This window comes from Myotis daubentonii, chromosome X (genome assembly GCF_963259705.1).
Source record: "Myotis daubentonii chromosome X, mMyoDau2.1, whole genome shotgun sequence".
Classification (NCBI taxonomy): Eukaryota; Metazoa; Chordata; class Mammalia; order Chiroptera; family Vespertilionidae; genus Myotis; species Myotis daubentonii.
Genome location: NC_081861.1, coordinates 106,066,071 through 106,081,414, shown reverse-complemented (window position 1 = coordinate 106,081,414; position 15,344 = coordinate 106,066,071). Strand labels below are relative to the sequence as shown.

The 15,344-nt window shown below is 39.8% G+C and overlaps 1 protein-coding gene across 1 annotated transcript in view; it reads right to left on the bottom strand.

Annotated features, from left to right (window-relative positions):
• Positions 1-14,316, bottom strand: part of CYLC1 (cylicin 1) — a 123,885-nt gene extending 109,569 nt beyond the window's left edge. Inside the window, exon 1 of the mRNA XM_059679766.1 lies at positions 14,225-14,316. Within this exon, the coding sequence (XP_059535749.1) occupies positions 14,225-14,316 (92 nt within the window). The remainder of the gene's footprint in view (positions 1-14,224) is intronic.
• Between the last annotated feature and the right edge of the window lie 1,028 nt (positions 14,317-15,344).

Below are 15,344 nucleotides of genomic sequence, written 5' to 3'. Positions count from 1 at the left end.
TGGTTGTTATGGACCCTGGGTTTTTATATATCAGGATAATGACTTGTTCTTGTTATGTAGTTAAGTCTTTTCCTCACTGTTGAGTAACAATTTACCAGGATATAAAATTCTATGTAGGCAGTTGTTTTCATTCAAAAATAAAGATGAGTCATTGACTTCTTTTAAGTTAAGTTTATTGGGAATAACATTGTTTAATCATATTATATGTTTCAGGTGTACAGTTTGTTTATTTATTTATTGGTGTTAATACTCACCAAGGATATTTTTTCCATTGATTTTTATAGAGAGTGGAAGGGTAGGTGAGAGACAGAGAAAGAAAAACATTAATTGTTTGCCTCCTGCATGCACCCTGACCAGGGCTGGGGATCGAGCCTGCAACCAGGGTAGGTGCCCTTGACTGGAATCAAACCTGGGACCCTTCAGTTCTTAGGCCAATGCTCTATCCATTGAGCCAAACAGAGTAGGGCTCAGATGTACAATTTTATAATACATCATCTGTATATTCCATTGTGTGCTCACCACCCAAAGTCTAGTCGCATTCCATCACTATATTTTGATTCCCTATACCTTCTTTATCTGCTTCCATACCCCTCTTCTCCTCAGTTAACCACCATAGTGTTTTCTCTTGTAAAAGTTTGTTTTGTTTTTCTGTTGATCTTTGTTTGTGGTTTTTAAAATCTTCACCTGAATATATTTTCTCCATTGATTTTTAGAGATATTAGAAGGGAGGGGTAGGGAGAGAGAGAGAGAGAAATATCTATGTGAGACCCATGGATTGATTGCCTTCTGCATACCTCAGACCAGGACTGGGGGAGATTGAACCTGCAACCCAGGTAGATGCCATGGCCTGGAATCAAACCCTCAATCCTTTGGTGCATAGGCCAATGTTCTAGCCACTGAAGAACACTGGCCAGGGCTGTTGATCTTTATGTTATATCCTTCATGTAAGTGACATTATATGGCCCTACTGTTTTTCTATCTAACTTATGTCATTTAACATGTCACTCTCCAGATCCATTTATGTAGTTTCAAATAGAAATATTTCATCTCTTTTATGGCTGAGTATCTCACTTTGTATATGTATCACATCTTCTACTGTGTGTGTGTGGGGAGGGGATATAAATTGTTATAGCCCTGCTAGAAAACAATATGGGGTTCCTCAAACAATTAAGAATAAATTTACAATATGACCCAGACATGTCTCTTCAATATATCTACCTGAAAAATTTGAAAGCACTTATTGTAAAGGTATATGTACCCCTATGTTTATTGGCATTGTTTACAATAGCTAATTGTTGTTCCACTGATGATTGGATAAGAAAGATGCGGTTCATTCATTTCTAATTTCTGTTACTCTCAATGGAAGTATACTACTGCTTATTTTTTTAAATTCATAGGTAATATGTTTTTCTCTCTGATTGCTATCAAGATACTATTATTATATTTGATATACATTTCTCTATGATGGGTAAAGGTTTTGACTTTGGTTTTATTTATTATTCTTGGTTTTAACTCATATTTCTGAGTATGTGTGTCTTAAAACAATTCTAGAAAGCTATAAGCCATTCTTTGAATATTGCTCCTCTTCTGTAACTCACAGTCTATACATGTTGAGATTTATAATTTTACTTTCTATGTATCTGAACTTCTCTATTATATTTATTTTCTTTATTTCTCTGTTTTGAACTATAAATAACTTTTTTAGAACTATCATCCAGATCATTAATTTTCTCTTCAGAGGTTGTCATACAAGAGACAATATTGTATGACAGGGACTTCTATTACAAAAACTCTCTTTGCACATGCCGGAGCCATTGTCGAGGACTAGTGCAGTGATCACTTCTCCCATGGCGACCTGAGAGGGCCGGATGGGGGGTGGGGCGCGGAGGCGCAGAGAGCAAGAGCAAGCAGAATGGAGAGGAGTGGGGAGCTGGCGCAGCAGCACAGCAGCATAGTATTCCATTGTGTAGATGTACCACTGTTTTTTAATCCACTCATCTGCTGATGGGCACTTAGGCTGTTTCCAGATCTTAGCTATGGTAAATTGTGCTGCTATGAACATAGGGATGCATATATCCTTTCTGATTGGTGTTTCTGGTTTCTTGGGATATATTCCTAGAAGTGGGATCACTGGGTCAAATGGGAGTTCCATTTTTAACTTTTTGAGGAAACTCCATACTGTCTTCCATAGTGGCTGCACCAGTCTGCATTCCCACCAGCAGTGCACGAGTGTTCCCTTTTCTCTGCATCCTCTCCAGCACTTGTCATTTGTTGATTTGTTGATGATAGCCATTCTGACAGGTGTGAGATGACACCTCATTGTTGGTTTGATTTGCATCTCTCAGATGATTAGTTACTTTGAGCATGTTTTCATATGTCTCTTGGCTTTCTGAATGTCCTCTTTTGAAAAGTGTCTATTTAGGTCCTTTGGCCATTTTTTTGATTGGATTGTTTGTCTTCCTTTTGTTAAGTTGCATTAGTTCCCTGTAAATGTTGGAGATTAAACCCTTATCAGAGATATTCTTGGCAAATATGTTCTCCCATGCAATGGGTTTTCTTGTTGTTTTGTTGATGGTTTCTTTAGCTGTGCAGAAGCTTTTTATTTTGATGTAGTCTCATTTGTTTATTTTCCATTGCCCTAGGACTGTGGTCGGCAAACTGTGGCTCGCAAGCCACATGCAGCTCTTTGGCTCCTTGAATGTGGCTCTTCCTAAGCCTTAGGAGTACCCTAATTAAGTTAATAACAATGTACCTACCTATATAGTTTAAGTTTAAAAAATTTGGCTCTCAAAAGAAATTTCAATCATTGTACTGTTGATATTTGGCTCTGTTGACTAATAAGTTTGCCGACCACTGCCCTGAGAGCTGTGTCGGTGAAGATATTGCTTTGGCATATATCTGAGATCTTGCTGCCTATGGATTCCTCTAATATTTTTATGGTTTCCTGTCTTATGTTTAAGTCCTTTATCCATTTTGAGTTTATTTTTGTGTATGGTGTAAGTTGGTGGTCTAGTTTCATTTTTTTTACATGTGTCTCACCAAGTTTCCCAGCACAATTTATTGAAGAGACTGTCTTGATTCCATTGTATGTTCTTGCCTCTTTTGAAATGTATTAATTGAGCATAGTACATTGGGTCTATTTCTGGGATCTCTGTTCTGTTCCATTGATCTACATGTCTGTCCTTTTGCCAGTACCAGACAGTTTTGAGAACAGTGGCTTTGTAATACATCTTGATATCTGGTATTGAAAGCCCTTCTCCTTTGTTCTTCTTTCTCAGGATCGCTGCAGCTATTCAGGGTCTTTTTTTATTATTCCAATAAATTTTTGGAGAGTTTGTTGTAGGTCTCTGAAATATGTCGTTGGTATTTTAATGGGGAGTGCGTTGAATTTATAGATTGCTTTGGATAGTATGGACATTCTGATGATGATGCTTCTACCAATCTATGAACACGGTATGTTTTTCCATCTGTTTATGTCTTTCTCTATCTCTTTTTTCAACGTCTTGTAGTTTTCTGAGTACAGGTCTTTTACCTCCTTAGTTAAGTTTATTCCTAGGTATCTTAATTTTTTTGGTGCAATGCTAAATGGAATTGATTTTTTAGTCTCTCTTTCTGTAAGTTCATTTTTGGTGTATAGAAATGCCATCGATTTCTGGGCATTATTTTTGTATCCTCCTACATTGCCAAATTCGTTGATTAAGTCTACTAATTTTTTGATGGAATCTTTAGGGTTTTCTAAGTACAGTAGCAAATCATCTGCGAATAATGACAATTTTACTTCTTTTCCAATTTGGATGCCTTTTGTTTCTTCTTTTTGTCTGATCGTTATGGCTAGTACTTCTAGTATATGTTGAAAGGAGGGGTGAAAGCAGGTATCCCTGACTGTTTTCTGTTCTTAAGGAAAATGGTTTTAGTTTTTGCCCACTGAGTATGATGTTGGCTGTGGGTTTGTCATATATGGCTTTTATTATGTTGAGGTATGATCCTTCTATTCTCACTGTGCTGAGAGTTTTTATCAGAAACGGGTGCTGGGCTTTTTCAAATGCTTTTTCTGCATCAGTTGATATGACTATGTGGTTTTTGTCTCTCAATTTGTTTATGTGATGTATTACGTTTATTAATTTGTGGATATTGTACCATCCTTGCATCCCTGGGATAAGATTTAGAATGGGATAAATCCTACTTGGTCATGGTGTATGATGATTCTGATGTACTGCTGGATCCAATTTGATAGAATTTTGTTGAGGATTTTGGCATCTATGTTCATGAGGGATATTGGCCTGTAATTCTTTTTCATTGTGTTGTCTTTATCTGGTTTTGGTATTGGGGTGATGCTGGCTTCATAGAATGAGCTTTGAAGTGTTCCTTCCCTTGAATTTTTGGGAATAGTCTGAGGATAGGTTTTAGTTCTTCCATGAGTGTTTGGTAAAACTACCCTGTGAAGCCATCTGGCTCTGGGCTTTTGATTGCTGGAATCTTTTTGATGACTGCTTCAATTTTTTCCATAGCTATTGGCCTATTGAGATTTTTAGATTCTTCCTGATTGACTTTTGGAAGGTTGTATTTTTCTAGGAATTTGTCCATTTCCTCCAGGTTGTCTAGTTTGGTGGAGTAGAGTTGTTCATAGTACTTTTTAACAATCATTTGTATTTCTGTGGGGTCTGTGGTTATTTCTCCTCTTTCATTTCTAATTTTGTTTATTTGGGCCCTCTCTCTCTGTTTCTTGGTGAACCTGGCAAGAGGTTCATCAATCTTATTAATCCTTTCAAAGAACCTGCTCTTGGATTCATTGATCTTTTGTATTGTTATTTTTTTTGTCTCTATGTCATTTATTTCTGCTCTGATCTTTATTATTTCCTTCCTTCTGGATACTGTGGGCTTTTCTTGTTGCTCTCTTTCTATCTCCTTGAGTTGTAGGGTTAGATCATTTATTACCAGTTTTTCTTGTTTTTTTGAAGTAGGCCTGTAGAGCTATGAACTTCCCTCTCAGGACTGCTTTCATTGTGTCCCATAGGTTTTGGATTGTTGTGCTTTCATTGTCATTTGTTTCCAGGATGTTTTTATTTCTTCTTTGATCTCTCTGGTAACCCAGTCATTGCTTAATGGCATGCTATTTAGCTTCCAAGTGTTTGATTATTTTTCATTGTTTTTATTGGAGTTAATTTCTACTTTCATGCCATTGTGATCTGAGAAGATGCTTTTTATGATTGCTATCCTCTTGAATTTGAAGAGACTTTGCCTGTGTCCTAATATATGGTCTAGCTTTGAAAATGTCCCGTGTCCACTGGAGAAGAATGTATATTCTGTAGCTTTGGAATGAAATGTTCTAAAGATGTCAATTAAGTCCCTCTGATCTAGTGAGTCATTTAGGATTGCTGTTTCTTTGCCGATTTTTTGTTTAGAGGATTTATCCAGTGGTGTCAGTGGGGTATTAAAGTCCCCTACTATGACTGTATTGCTATTGATCTCTCCCTTGATATCTTCCAGAGGTTATTTTATGTATTTCGGTGCTCCTGTATTGGGTGCATATATGTTTACCAGAGTTATATCTTCTTGTTGAATTGCTCCCTTTATTATTATGTTGTGGCCTTCCTTATCTCTTGTTATGGCCTTTACTTTGAGGTCTATTTTGTCAGATATAAGTATTGCAACCCCAGCTATTTTCTCATTTCTGTTTGCCTGAAAAATTTTTCTCCATCCCTCACTCTCAGTCTGTTTGAATCCTTTGTTCTGAGGTGGGTCTCTTGGGACAGCAAATATATGGTTCATGTTTTCTTATCCATTCAGCTACCTTGTGTCTTTTGATTGGAGCATTTAATCCATTTACGTTTAATGTTATTATTGAAAAGTACTTGTTTGTGGTCATTTTTATTCTTTTTTTTTATTGCTTAAAGTATTACAAAGGGTATTACATATGTATCCATTTTATCCCCCCGCCCTAGACAGTCCCCTGCCTCCCCTATCACCCAGTGTCTTATGTCCATTGGTTATGCTTATATGCATGCATACAAGTCGTTTAGTTGATCTCTTACCCCCCTACCTCCTGCCCCCCAACCCACCCCGGCCTTCCCGCTACAGTTTGACAATCTGTTTGAGGCAGCTCTGCCTCTGTATCTATTATTGTTCAAAAGTTTATAATGGTCTCTATTGTCCATGAATGAGTGAGATGATGTGGTATTTTTCCTTTATTGACTGGCTTATTTCACTTAGCATAATGCTCTCCAGTTCCATCCATGACGTTGCAAATGGTAAGAGTTCCTTCCTTTTTAGAGCAGCATAGTATTCCATCGTGTAGATGTACCACAGTTTTCTAATCCATTCATCTACTGATGGGCACTTAGGCTGTTTCCAGATCTTAGCTATGGTGAATTGTGCTGCTATGAACATAGGGGTGCATATATCCTTTCTGATTGGTGTTTCTGGTTTCTTGGGATATATTCCTAGAAGTGGGATCACAGGGTCAAATGGGAGTTCCATTTTCAGTTTTTTAAGGAAACTCCATACTGTCTTCCATAGTGGCTGCACAAGTCTGCATTCCCACCAGCAGTGCACAAGTGTTCCTTTTTCTCCACAACCTCTCCAGCACTTGTCGTTTGTTGATTTGTTGATGATAGCCAGTCTGACAGGTGTGAGATGGTACCTCATTGCTGTTTTGATTTGCATCTCTCGGATGATTAGTGACTTTGAGCATGTTTTCATATGTCTCTTGGCTTTCTGAATGTCCTCTTTTGAAAGGTGTCTATTTAGGTCCTTTGCCCATTTTTTGATTGGATTGTTTATCTTCCTTTTATTAAGTTGTATGAGTTCCCTATAAATTTTGGAGATTAGGCCCTTATCAGATATGACATTGGCAAATATGTTTTCCCACACAGTGGGTTTTCTCGTTGTTTTGTTGATGGTTTCTTTTGCTGTGCAGAAGCTTTTGATTTTGATGTAGTCCCATTTGTTCACTTTTTCTTTAGTTTCAAGTGCCCTAGGAGCTGTATCAGTGAAGAAATTGCTTTGGCATATGTCTGAAATTTTCTTGCCTTTGGATTCTTCTAGAATTTTTATGGTATCCTGTCGTACATTTAAGTCCTTTATCCATTTTGAGTTTATTTTTGTATATGGTGTAAGTTGGTGGTCTAGTTTCATTTTCTTGCATATATCTGTCCAATTTTCCCAACACCATTTATTGAAGAGACTATCTTGGCTCCATTGTATGTTCTTGCCTCCTTTGTCAAATATTAATTGAGCATATTGGTTCGGGCCGATTTCTGGGCTCTCTATTCTATTCCATTGATCTGTATGCCTATTCTTGTGCCAGTACCAGGCAGTTTTGAGAACAGTGGCTTTGTAATACAACTTGATATCTGGTATTGAGATCCCACCTACTTTGTTCTTTTTCAGGATTGCTGCAGCTATTCGGGGTCTTCTTTTATTCCAGATGAATTTTTGGAAAGTTCGTTCTAGATCTCTGAAGTATGCTGTTGGTATTTTAATGGGAAGTGCGTTGAATTTATAGATTGCTTTGGGTAGTATGGACATTTTAATGATGTTGATTCTACCAATCCATGAACACGGTATGTTCTTCCATCTGTTTATGTCTTCCTCTATGTCTTTTTTCAACGTCCTGTAGTTTTCTGAGTAGAGGTCTTTTACCTCTTTAGTTAAGTTTATTCCTAGGTAGCTTAATTTTTTTGGTGCAATGGTAAACGGGATTGTTTTTATAATCTCTCTTTCTGAAAGTTCACTATTGGTGTATAGAAATGCCTCAGATTTCTTGGGGTTAATTTTGTATCCTGCTACATTGCCAAATTCATGTATTAAGTCTAGTAGCTTTTTGATGGAATCTCTAGGGTTTTGTATGTATAATATCATGTCGTCTGCAAATAAGGACAGTTTTACTTCCTCTTTTCCAATTTGGATGCCTTTTATTTCTTCTTCTTGCCGAATTGCAATGGCTAACACTTCCAGTACTATGTTGAACAGGAGTGGTGAGAGGGGGCATCCCTGTCTTGTTCCTGTTCTTAGGGGAAATGGTGTTAGTTTTTGTCCGTTGAGTATGATGTTGGCTGTGGGCCTGTCATATATGGCTTTTATTATGTTGAGGTATGATCCTTCTACTCCCACCTTGCTGAGAGTTTTTATCAAAAATGGGTGTTGAATTTTGTCAAATGCTTTTTCTGCATCAATTGATATGACCATGTGGTTTTTTTCTTTCAATTTGTTTATGTGATGTATCACGTTTATTGATTTGCGGATATTGTACCATCCTTGCATCCCTGGGATAAATCCTACTTGGTCATGGTGTATGATCTTTCTGATGTACTGCTGGATCCGATTTGCTAAGATTTTGTTGAGGATTTTGGCATCTATGTTCATGAGGGATATTGGCCTGTAATTCTCTTTCATTGTGTTGTCTTTACCTGGTTTTGGTATTAGGGTGATGCTGGCTTCATAGAATGAGCTTGGAAGTGTTCCTTCCTCTTGAATTTTTTGTAGTAGTCTGAGGAGGATAGGTTTTAGTTCTTCCTTGAATGTTTGGTAAAACTCCCCTGTGAAGCCATCTGGTCCTGGGCTTTTGTTTGATGGAAGCTTTTTGATGACTGCTTCAATTTCTTCCATAGTTATTGGCCTGTTGAGATTTTTAGATTCTTCCTGATTGAGTTTTGGAATGTTGTATTTTTCTAAGAATTTGTCCATTTCCTCCAGGTTGTCTAGTTTGTTGGAGTAAAGCTGTCCATAGTATTTTTTAACAATCATTTGTATTTCTGTGGGGTCTGTTGTTATTTCGCCTCTATCCTTTCTGATTTTATTTATTTGGGTCCTCTCTCTCTGCTTCTTGGTGAGTCTGGCTAGAGGTTTATCAATCTTGTTTATCCTTTCAAAGAACCAGCTCTTGGTTTCATTGATTTTCTGTATTGTTTTTTTTGTCTCTATGTCATTTATTTCTGCTCTAATCTTTATTATCTCCTTCCTTCTGCTCACTCTGGGCTTTTCTTGTTGCTGTCTTTCTAATTCTTTGAGTTGTAGAGTTAGATGATTTACTACCATTTTTTCTTGTTTTTTGAGATAGGCCTGTAGAGCTATAAACTTCCCTCTCAGGACTGCTTTCAATGTGTCCCATAGGTTTTGGATTGTTGTGTTTTCATTGTCATTAGTTTCCAGGATGTTTTTAATTTCTTCTTTGATCTCATTGGTAACCCAATCAATATTTAATAGCATGCTATTCAGCTTCCAGGTGTTTGAGTATTTTGGGTTGTTTTTATTGTAGTTTATTTCTAATATTATGCCATCATGGTCTGCGAAGACGCTTTTTATGATTTCAATCTTCTTGAATTTGGGGATACTTTGCTTGTGACCCAATATGTGGTCTATTTTTTAATATGTCCCATGAGCACCTGAGAAGAACGTATATTCTCTGGCTTTGGGGTGAAGTGTTCTGAAGATGTCTATTAAGTCCATCTGATCTAGTGAGTCATTTAGGATTGCTATATCTTTGCTGGTTGTTTGTCTATAGGACTTATCCAGTGCTGTCAATGGTGTATTAAAGTCCCCTACTATGATTGTATTGTTGTCGATCTCTCCTTTGATATTTTCCAGGAGTTTTTTTATGAATTTGGGTGCTTCTACATTGGGTGCATATATGTTTACCAGGGTTATATCTTCTTGTTGTATTGATCCCTTTATTATTATGAAGTGGCCTTCCTTATCTCTTGTTAAGGCCTTCACTTTGAGGTCTATTTTGTCCGATATAAGTATTGCTACCCCAGCTTTCTTTTCCTTTCCATTTGCCCGAAAGATATTTTTCCATCCTTTCACTTTCAGTCTGTGTGAGTCCCTTCTAATGAGGTGGGTTTCTTGTAGACAGCAGATGTATGGGTCATGTTTTTTTTATCCATTCAGCCACTCGATGTCTTTTGGTTGGAGCATTTAGTCCGTTTACGTTTAAAGTTATTATTGAAAGGTACTTGTTTGTAGCCATTTCTTTTTTTGTGTGGCTGTTTTCTTTCTGAGCTTTTTATTTCTTATTTTTATATCAGTCCCTTTAGCATTCCTTGCAATGCTGGCTTGGTGGTGACAAACTCCCTTAGCCTTTTTATTGTCTGTGAAGCTTCTTATTTCCCCTTCAAGTTTGAATGATAGCCTTGCTGGATAGAGTATTCTTGGATTCAGTCCTTTGCTTTGCATCACTTTGTAAATTTCAGTCCATTCTTTTCTGGCCTATTGTGTTTCTGTTGAGTAGTCGTTTGACAATCTAATGGGAGATCCCTTGTATGTAACTTTCCGTCTCTCTCTTGCAGCCTGTAAGATTCTCTCTTTGTCCTGAACATTTGCCATGGTGATTATGATGTGTCTTGGTGTGGGTCTTTTCGGGTTCACCTTGTTTGGGACTCCCTGGGCTTGTGTGACTTTTTTCTTCCCCACCTCAGGGAAGTTTTCTGATATTATTTCTTCGAGTAGGTTTTCTAATTCTTGTTCATCCTTCTGTTGTTCTGGTACTCCTATTATTCGTATGTTGTTTCGTTTCATGTTGTCCCAAAGCTCCCTTAGGCTCTCCTCCTGTCTTTTAATTTTTTTCTCCAATTGCAGTACATTTTGGGTGTGTTTTGCTTCCTTGTCTTCTAATTCACTAATTCGGTCCTCCGCTTCTCCTAGTCTACTGTTGATACTTTCAATGGAGTTTTTCATTGCAGCTATATCACTCTTCATTTCTTCTTGGGTCTTACTTAGGTTGTTGATTTTTTCATCTGTTTCTTCTAGCTTCTTCCATATGTTATCGATATTTTCATCTGTTTCTTCTAGCTTCTTCCATATGTTATCGATTTTTTCATCTGTTTCTTCTTGCTTCTTGCAGAGGCTGTCGATTTTTTCCTCCATCCGGTTTATGCACTCTAGGATCCTTATTCTGAATTCTTTATCTGTCATGTTGCATGCCTCTGTATTACTTAGCTGCTTTTCTGGAGAGTCCTCCTTCTCTTTCCTTTGGGGGTTTCTTTGTCTACCCATGTTTGATCTCACTGACATATCTAGACGTTGAGTTGTTCAGTGGTTGCTCCCTTGGTGGCAGTGACTCCTTGGTCTGTGGTTGCTCTTCGGGCGGTTGCGGTAGCAGCTGCTCTTCAGTTGTCAGCAGCTCCTCTGGTGGGTGCTGTTCACAGGTGTGGTGGCTCTTCCGGCTGGTGGGGCGAGGTTTCACGTACAGCTGCTGTTCCTCAGCAGAGGATGAGGTGCTCAGGAGGTTGCTGTTGCTTGGATCTGCTGCGTTGATTTAAAGGCACAAAATACAACACAACAAGGCACCACGTACCAGGCACTATACACAAATATATTCACGATATTAATAACCCCAATTAAAGGTGACCACCTGAATTAAGAGAATTAGGGGATAAGGAAGAAGGAAGAGAAAAAGATAAAAGAGAGAAAGGAAAAGAAAAGTAGGGACCAAAAAAAGGGAGTGCAAAAATGAAATTGGGAAAAAGGAAGGGGGAAAATAAAAGCGAGAAAAGAAAAGAAAAAAAAAGAGCGAAAAGAGAGAATGAAGGGGAAGAGGGGAAGAGACTTTTTATATGAGGAGAATACTCCTATAGAACAGCCATTAATCCCAACAAATTCCAGCAATAGCTCCCTGGAGATGAATGCAAACTAGAAACAACCAATAATATAACGATGAAAATAGAATGGTGAACACTAATCCCAAAATAAAATAAAGAAAAAATAAAATGGCACTTTAAAAAATGGTAAAATGGTAGCAGTAATAATACTGGTTAAAAATAAGAAGGTAGTAATTAAAAGGGTAAAATCAGGTGATGGAAAAAGAAGAAAAGAAAAAAAAAAGAACAGAAAAAAAAGTGAAAAAAAATTGGTTTCTTAGTTAAAAAGTGAAAAAAGAAAAAAAAAATTGCAGTAGTGAAGGTCCTTCGTTTCTTCTATTCTTCAGTGTGGCTCGCCTTAGACCTTCCAGGTATTCAGGAGAGTGTTGAGTTTCCCTGCGATATACTGTTCCTCTGTGTTGTAAACCACAGTCCTTATTTTAAAGCATGCCGCATTTATTTCCCAGACTGCCTTATTTTGTGTTTAGCAAAGAGTCAGTTTGTGGGTCAGCCTCTGGGTGGCAGTGTTCTGGGGTTGGCCTCTGAGGCTATAGGGCCTCTCTGTCCAGTGGAAGTTCACTGCCCAGAGCTGACTGCGTAATAGTTAGTTACCGGTGCTATGTTGTTGCTGGGATTGAAAATTCCCCTGTAGGCCAGACCCTGTTAACTCCCAGGGACTGATCAGGTTATCTTAATCCTTGATCTCGTACAGGATGGAATCTGGGTGTGGCTGTGCTCCTTGCCTGGGGGCCGGGGGGAGGAGCCTCACTCTCTGGAGAGAATGGCTGCCCCAGTCTTGGGCTCAGGGATGTCTCAGCACTCAATTCGCTGCCACCTCTCCCGGCTCCCCCTCTCTCCCCAGTCTCTCCCCAGATTCCACTCCTCAGCACACTCTCCCTCTCTTCAGCACAGGTGAGTGTCTGTATCCGAAATGTCCCATGAACAGGATTCAGTGTAAACAAACAAACAAATGCCGGCCGCGGAAACGGGGAAGGCTTGGTTTCTGTAAGCTTCTTCTCTTACCGGGACTGCATGGTCAGGTCAGCTCTTCAGGCTGCCCCCTTTAGGCTCAGTCCTCCGTGATCACAGAACCCAGCTCTCAATTTCCCTGGGGGCACCAGGAATCCCGCAGTTCTCCTTTCCCCCGTCAGGGGCTCTGCCTGTCCCGAGGGACGCGGCTGTCTGCCGCGCGGTCTCCCTCCGACTCTCTGGGCTCAGAGGTCTGGCAAACTTTCCTGCCCAAATCCCTGGTTTTTTTTTTACCTTTCCAGGGGAGTTCTGCTCTTCCAGGCTGCAAACCCTCTCACCAGCTGAGCAATTTCGCCAATTCGGTGTGAGTGTTACTAGCTTCAGCTGCTCGCTCCATTTGCTCCGGGACACGACCTGGGACACGTCTGCCTATATTGCCGCCATCTTGGTTCTCCCATTTTTATTCTTAATGTTTGTTTTTCTTCTTGTCTTTCTGTTTCTTCTTTTTACAGCAGTCCCTTTACCATTTCCTGCATTGCTGGTTTGGTGGTAATAAACTCTCTTAGCCCTTTTTTGTCTGTGAAGCTCCTAATTCCACCTTCAATTTTGAATGATAGCCTTGCTGGGTATAGTATTCTTGGATTCATTCCCTTGCTTCGCATCACTTTGTATATTTCATTCCATTCACTCTGGCCTGGTGTGTTTCTGTTGAGAAGTCAGCTGATATTCTATTAGGAGATCCCTTGTAGGTAACTTTCTGTTTCTCTCTGGCAGCTTTTAAGATTTTTACTTTGTCATTGGTATTTTCCAATTTAATCATGATGTGTCTTGGTATTGGTCTTTTGGAGTTCATCTTGTTTGGCACTCTATGTGCTTCTCGGACTTGTGTAGTTTTTTTCTTGCCAGCATCAGTTAAGTTTTCTGTCATTATTTCTTCAAACAAATTTTCTGTTCCATGTTTCTCCTCCTCTCCTTCTGGTACCCCTATTAAACAAATGTTCTTTCATTTTTCATTGTCCCAAAGTTCCCTTAGGCTTTCCTCTTGCTTTTTAAGGTGTTTTTTTTTTTTTTCCAGTTGCTCCTGTGTTTTTTCCTACTTTGTCTTGTAATTCGCTGACGCGGTCCTCTGCCTCGTCTAGTCTGCTGTTTAAGCCTTCCATTGTGTTCTTTATTGAAGCTATGTAGTTCTTCATTCCCTCTTGGTTCCTTTTCATGTTGGTGACATTCTCATTCAGCTCCTTATAATTCTCATTGAGTTGTGTGCATTTGTCATGCAGTTGTTTGAGCATCCTTATAAACATTACTCTGAATTCTTTCTCTGGTAAGTTAGTAGCCTCAATTTCATTTAACTCCCTTTCTGGTGATTTCTCTTTTTCTTTCCTTTGTGGATTGCTTTTTTGTCTTCCCATGTTTTGCTGTAATGTTTTAATTGTAGCTCCGATTGCTTTGCTACCCAGTTTCTTTTGGGTATGGTGCTACTGGTGTGGTCTCTCAGGTCTCCTGGGCTTGGTAGTCTAGTGTAGCTCCCTACTTGAACTATTTGGGTTCTCTTGATGTAGGCCTGTGAGCTAGTAAGGCTCAACTGAGGTGTCTAAAAGTCAGCAACCGTGGCGGAGGTGTCTCAATTTTTGCTGTCTTGCGTCCTTGGTTGAAATCACGCATGCCCAGTGGGGACTCACAGTGGCACCCAAGAACCGTCTGTCGGGGTGTTGGGGCTCAGGAGGCCTGCATTCTGGAAAGGTGTGACTGTGGTTGCCAGGAGCCAGTCCATCCTTGCTGCTTGACACCGTCACTGCAGGGAAGAAACATCTGCACAGCATATGTTTCAAGGGACCTGGCATAGATGGCATACTGTTCTTGATGTGTTTGCTCCCCTTCTTGGCGCTAAGTGTTTTAACCAAGGTCACCTCTACGAAAAAGGTTCTTTCCCCAGGTAGGGATTTTCCCCTGAAGTTAGGGAGGGAATAAAACCAAGTGCCAAGAGGGTAGTTAATCACTTTTAACTACGAACAATCATGCTTAAGCTACATAATATTTACTCCCTGGAATGGAGATAAGAAACGCCTTAACCTTTGGAATAGAGATTGATAGGATTGGAATCAACTGGTATAAATACAGATGTAACAAGACAACAGGACACAGAACCTAGGTCCTAGACACAGAACCTAGAGACAGAACCTAGCGAGAGAACATGGCAAAAGATCCTGGACAGAACCTGGCTACAGAACTTGGCTGAAGAACCTAGAGACAGAACCTGGCTACAGGACCTGGATAGAACATGGCAAGAGAACCTGACTAGAACCTGGTGACTGAACCTGGCTATGAAACCTGGCTATGATGATCACCTGAACGCTGCCTCCATGTCATTCCTTCTTTGCCGACTCTGTCCACACCTTTGGGGACCCTGGACCTGCTGGGGTTGGACCCCAGCATGTGGTGTCCAGAGTTCTGTAGTTGAGGGGTGGGCAGACTCAGCTTTTGCTGCTGCCTCCATGGTTGGATACACGTGATCCCAGTGGCAGTTCATAGGGTGTACTGACACACTCTGAAGGACCCTGGCAATGAAGCCACTGGATTGCAGTGTCTGTGGGCAGGTGTCCCAGAAGAGGGAATTCAGCATTTCTACTGCCCAGCAGTGCACCCCTATTTGTTTAAGTGCTTGTCCAGTGGGGCTTACAGTGGGGCCCCAGGGCTGTCTGCGGAGCGGTGGTCTTGGGAGATCTGCATGCTAGAAAAGCATGCAACTGTAGTGTCCAGAGTGCTGCAGCTGTGGGGTGGGGAAACTCAGTTTTGCTGATG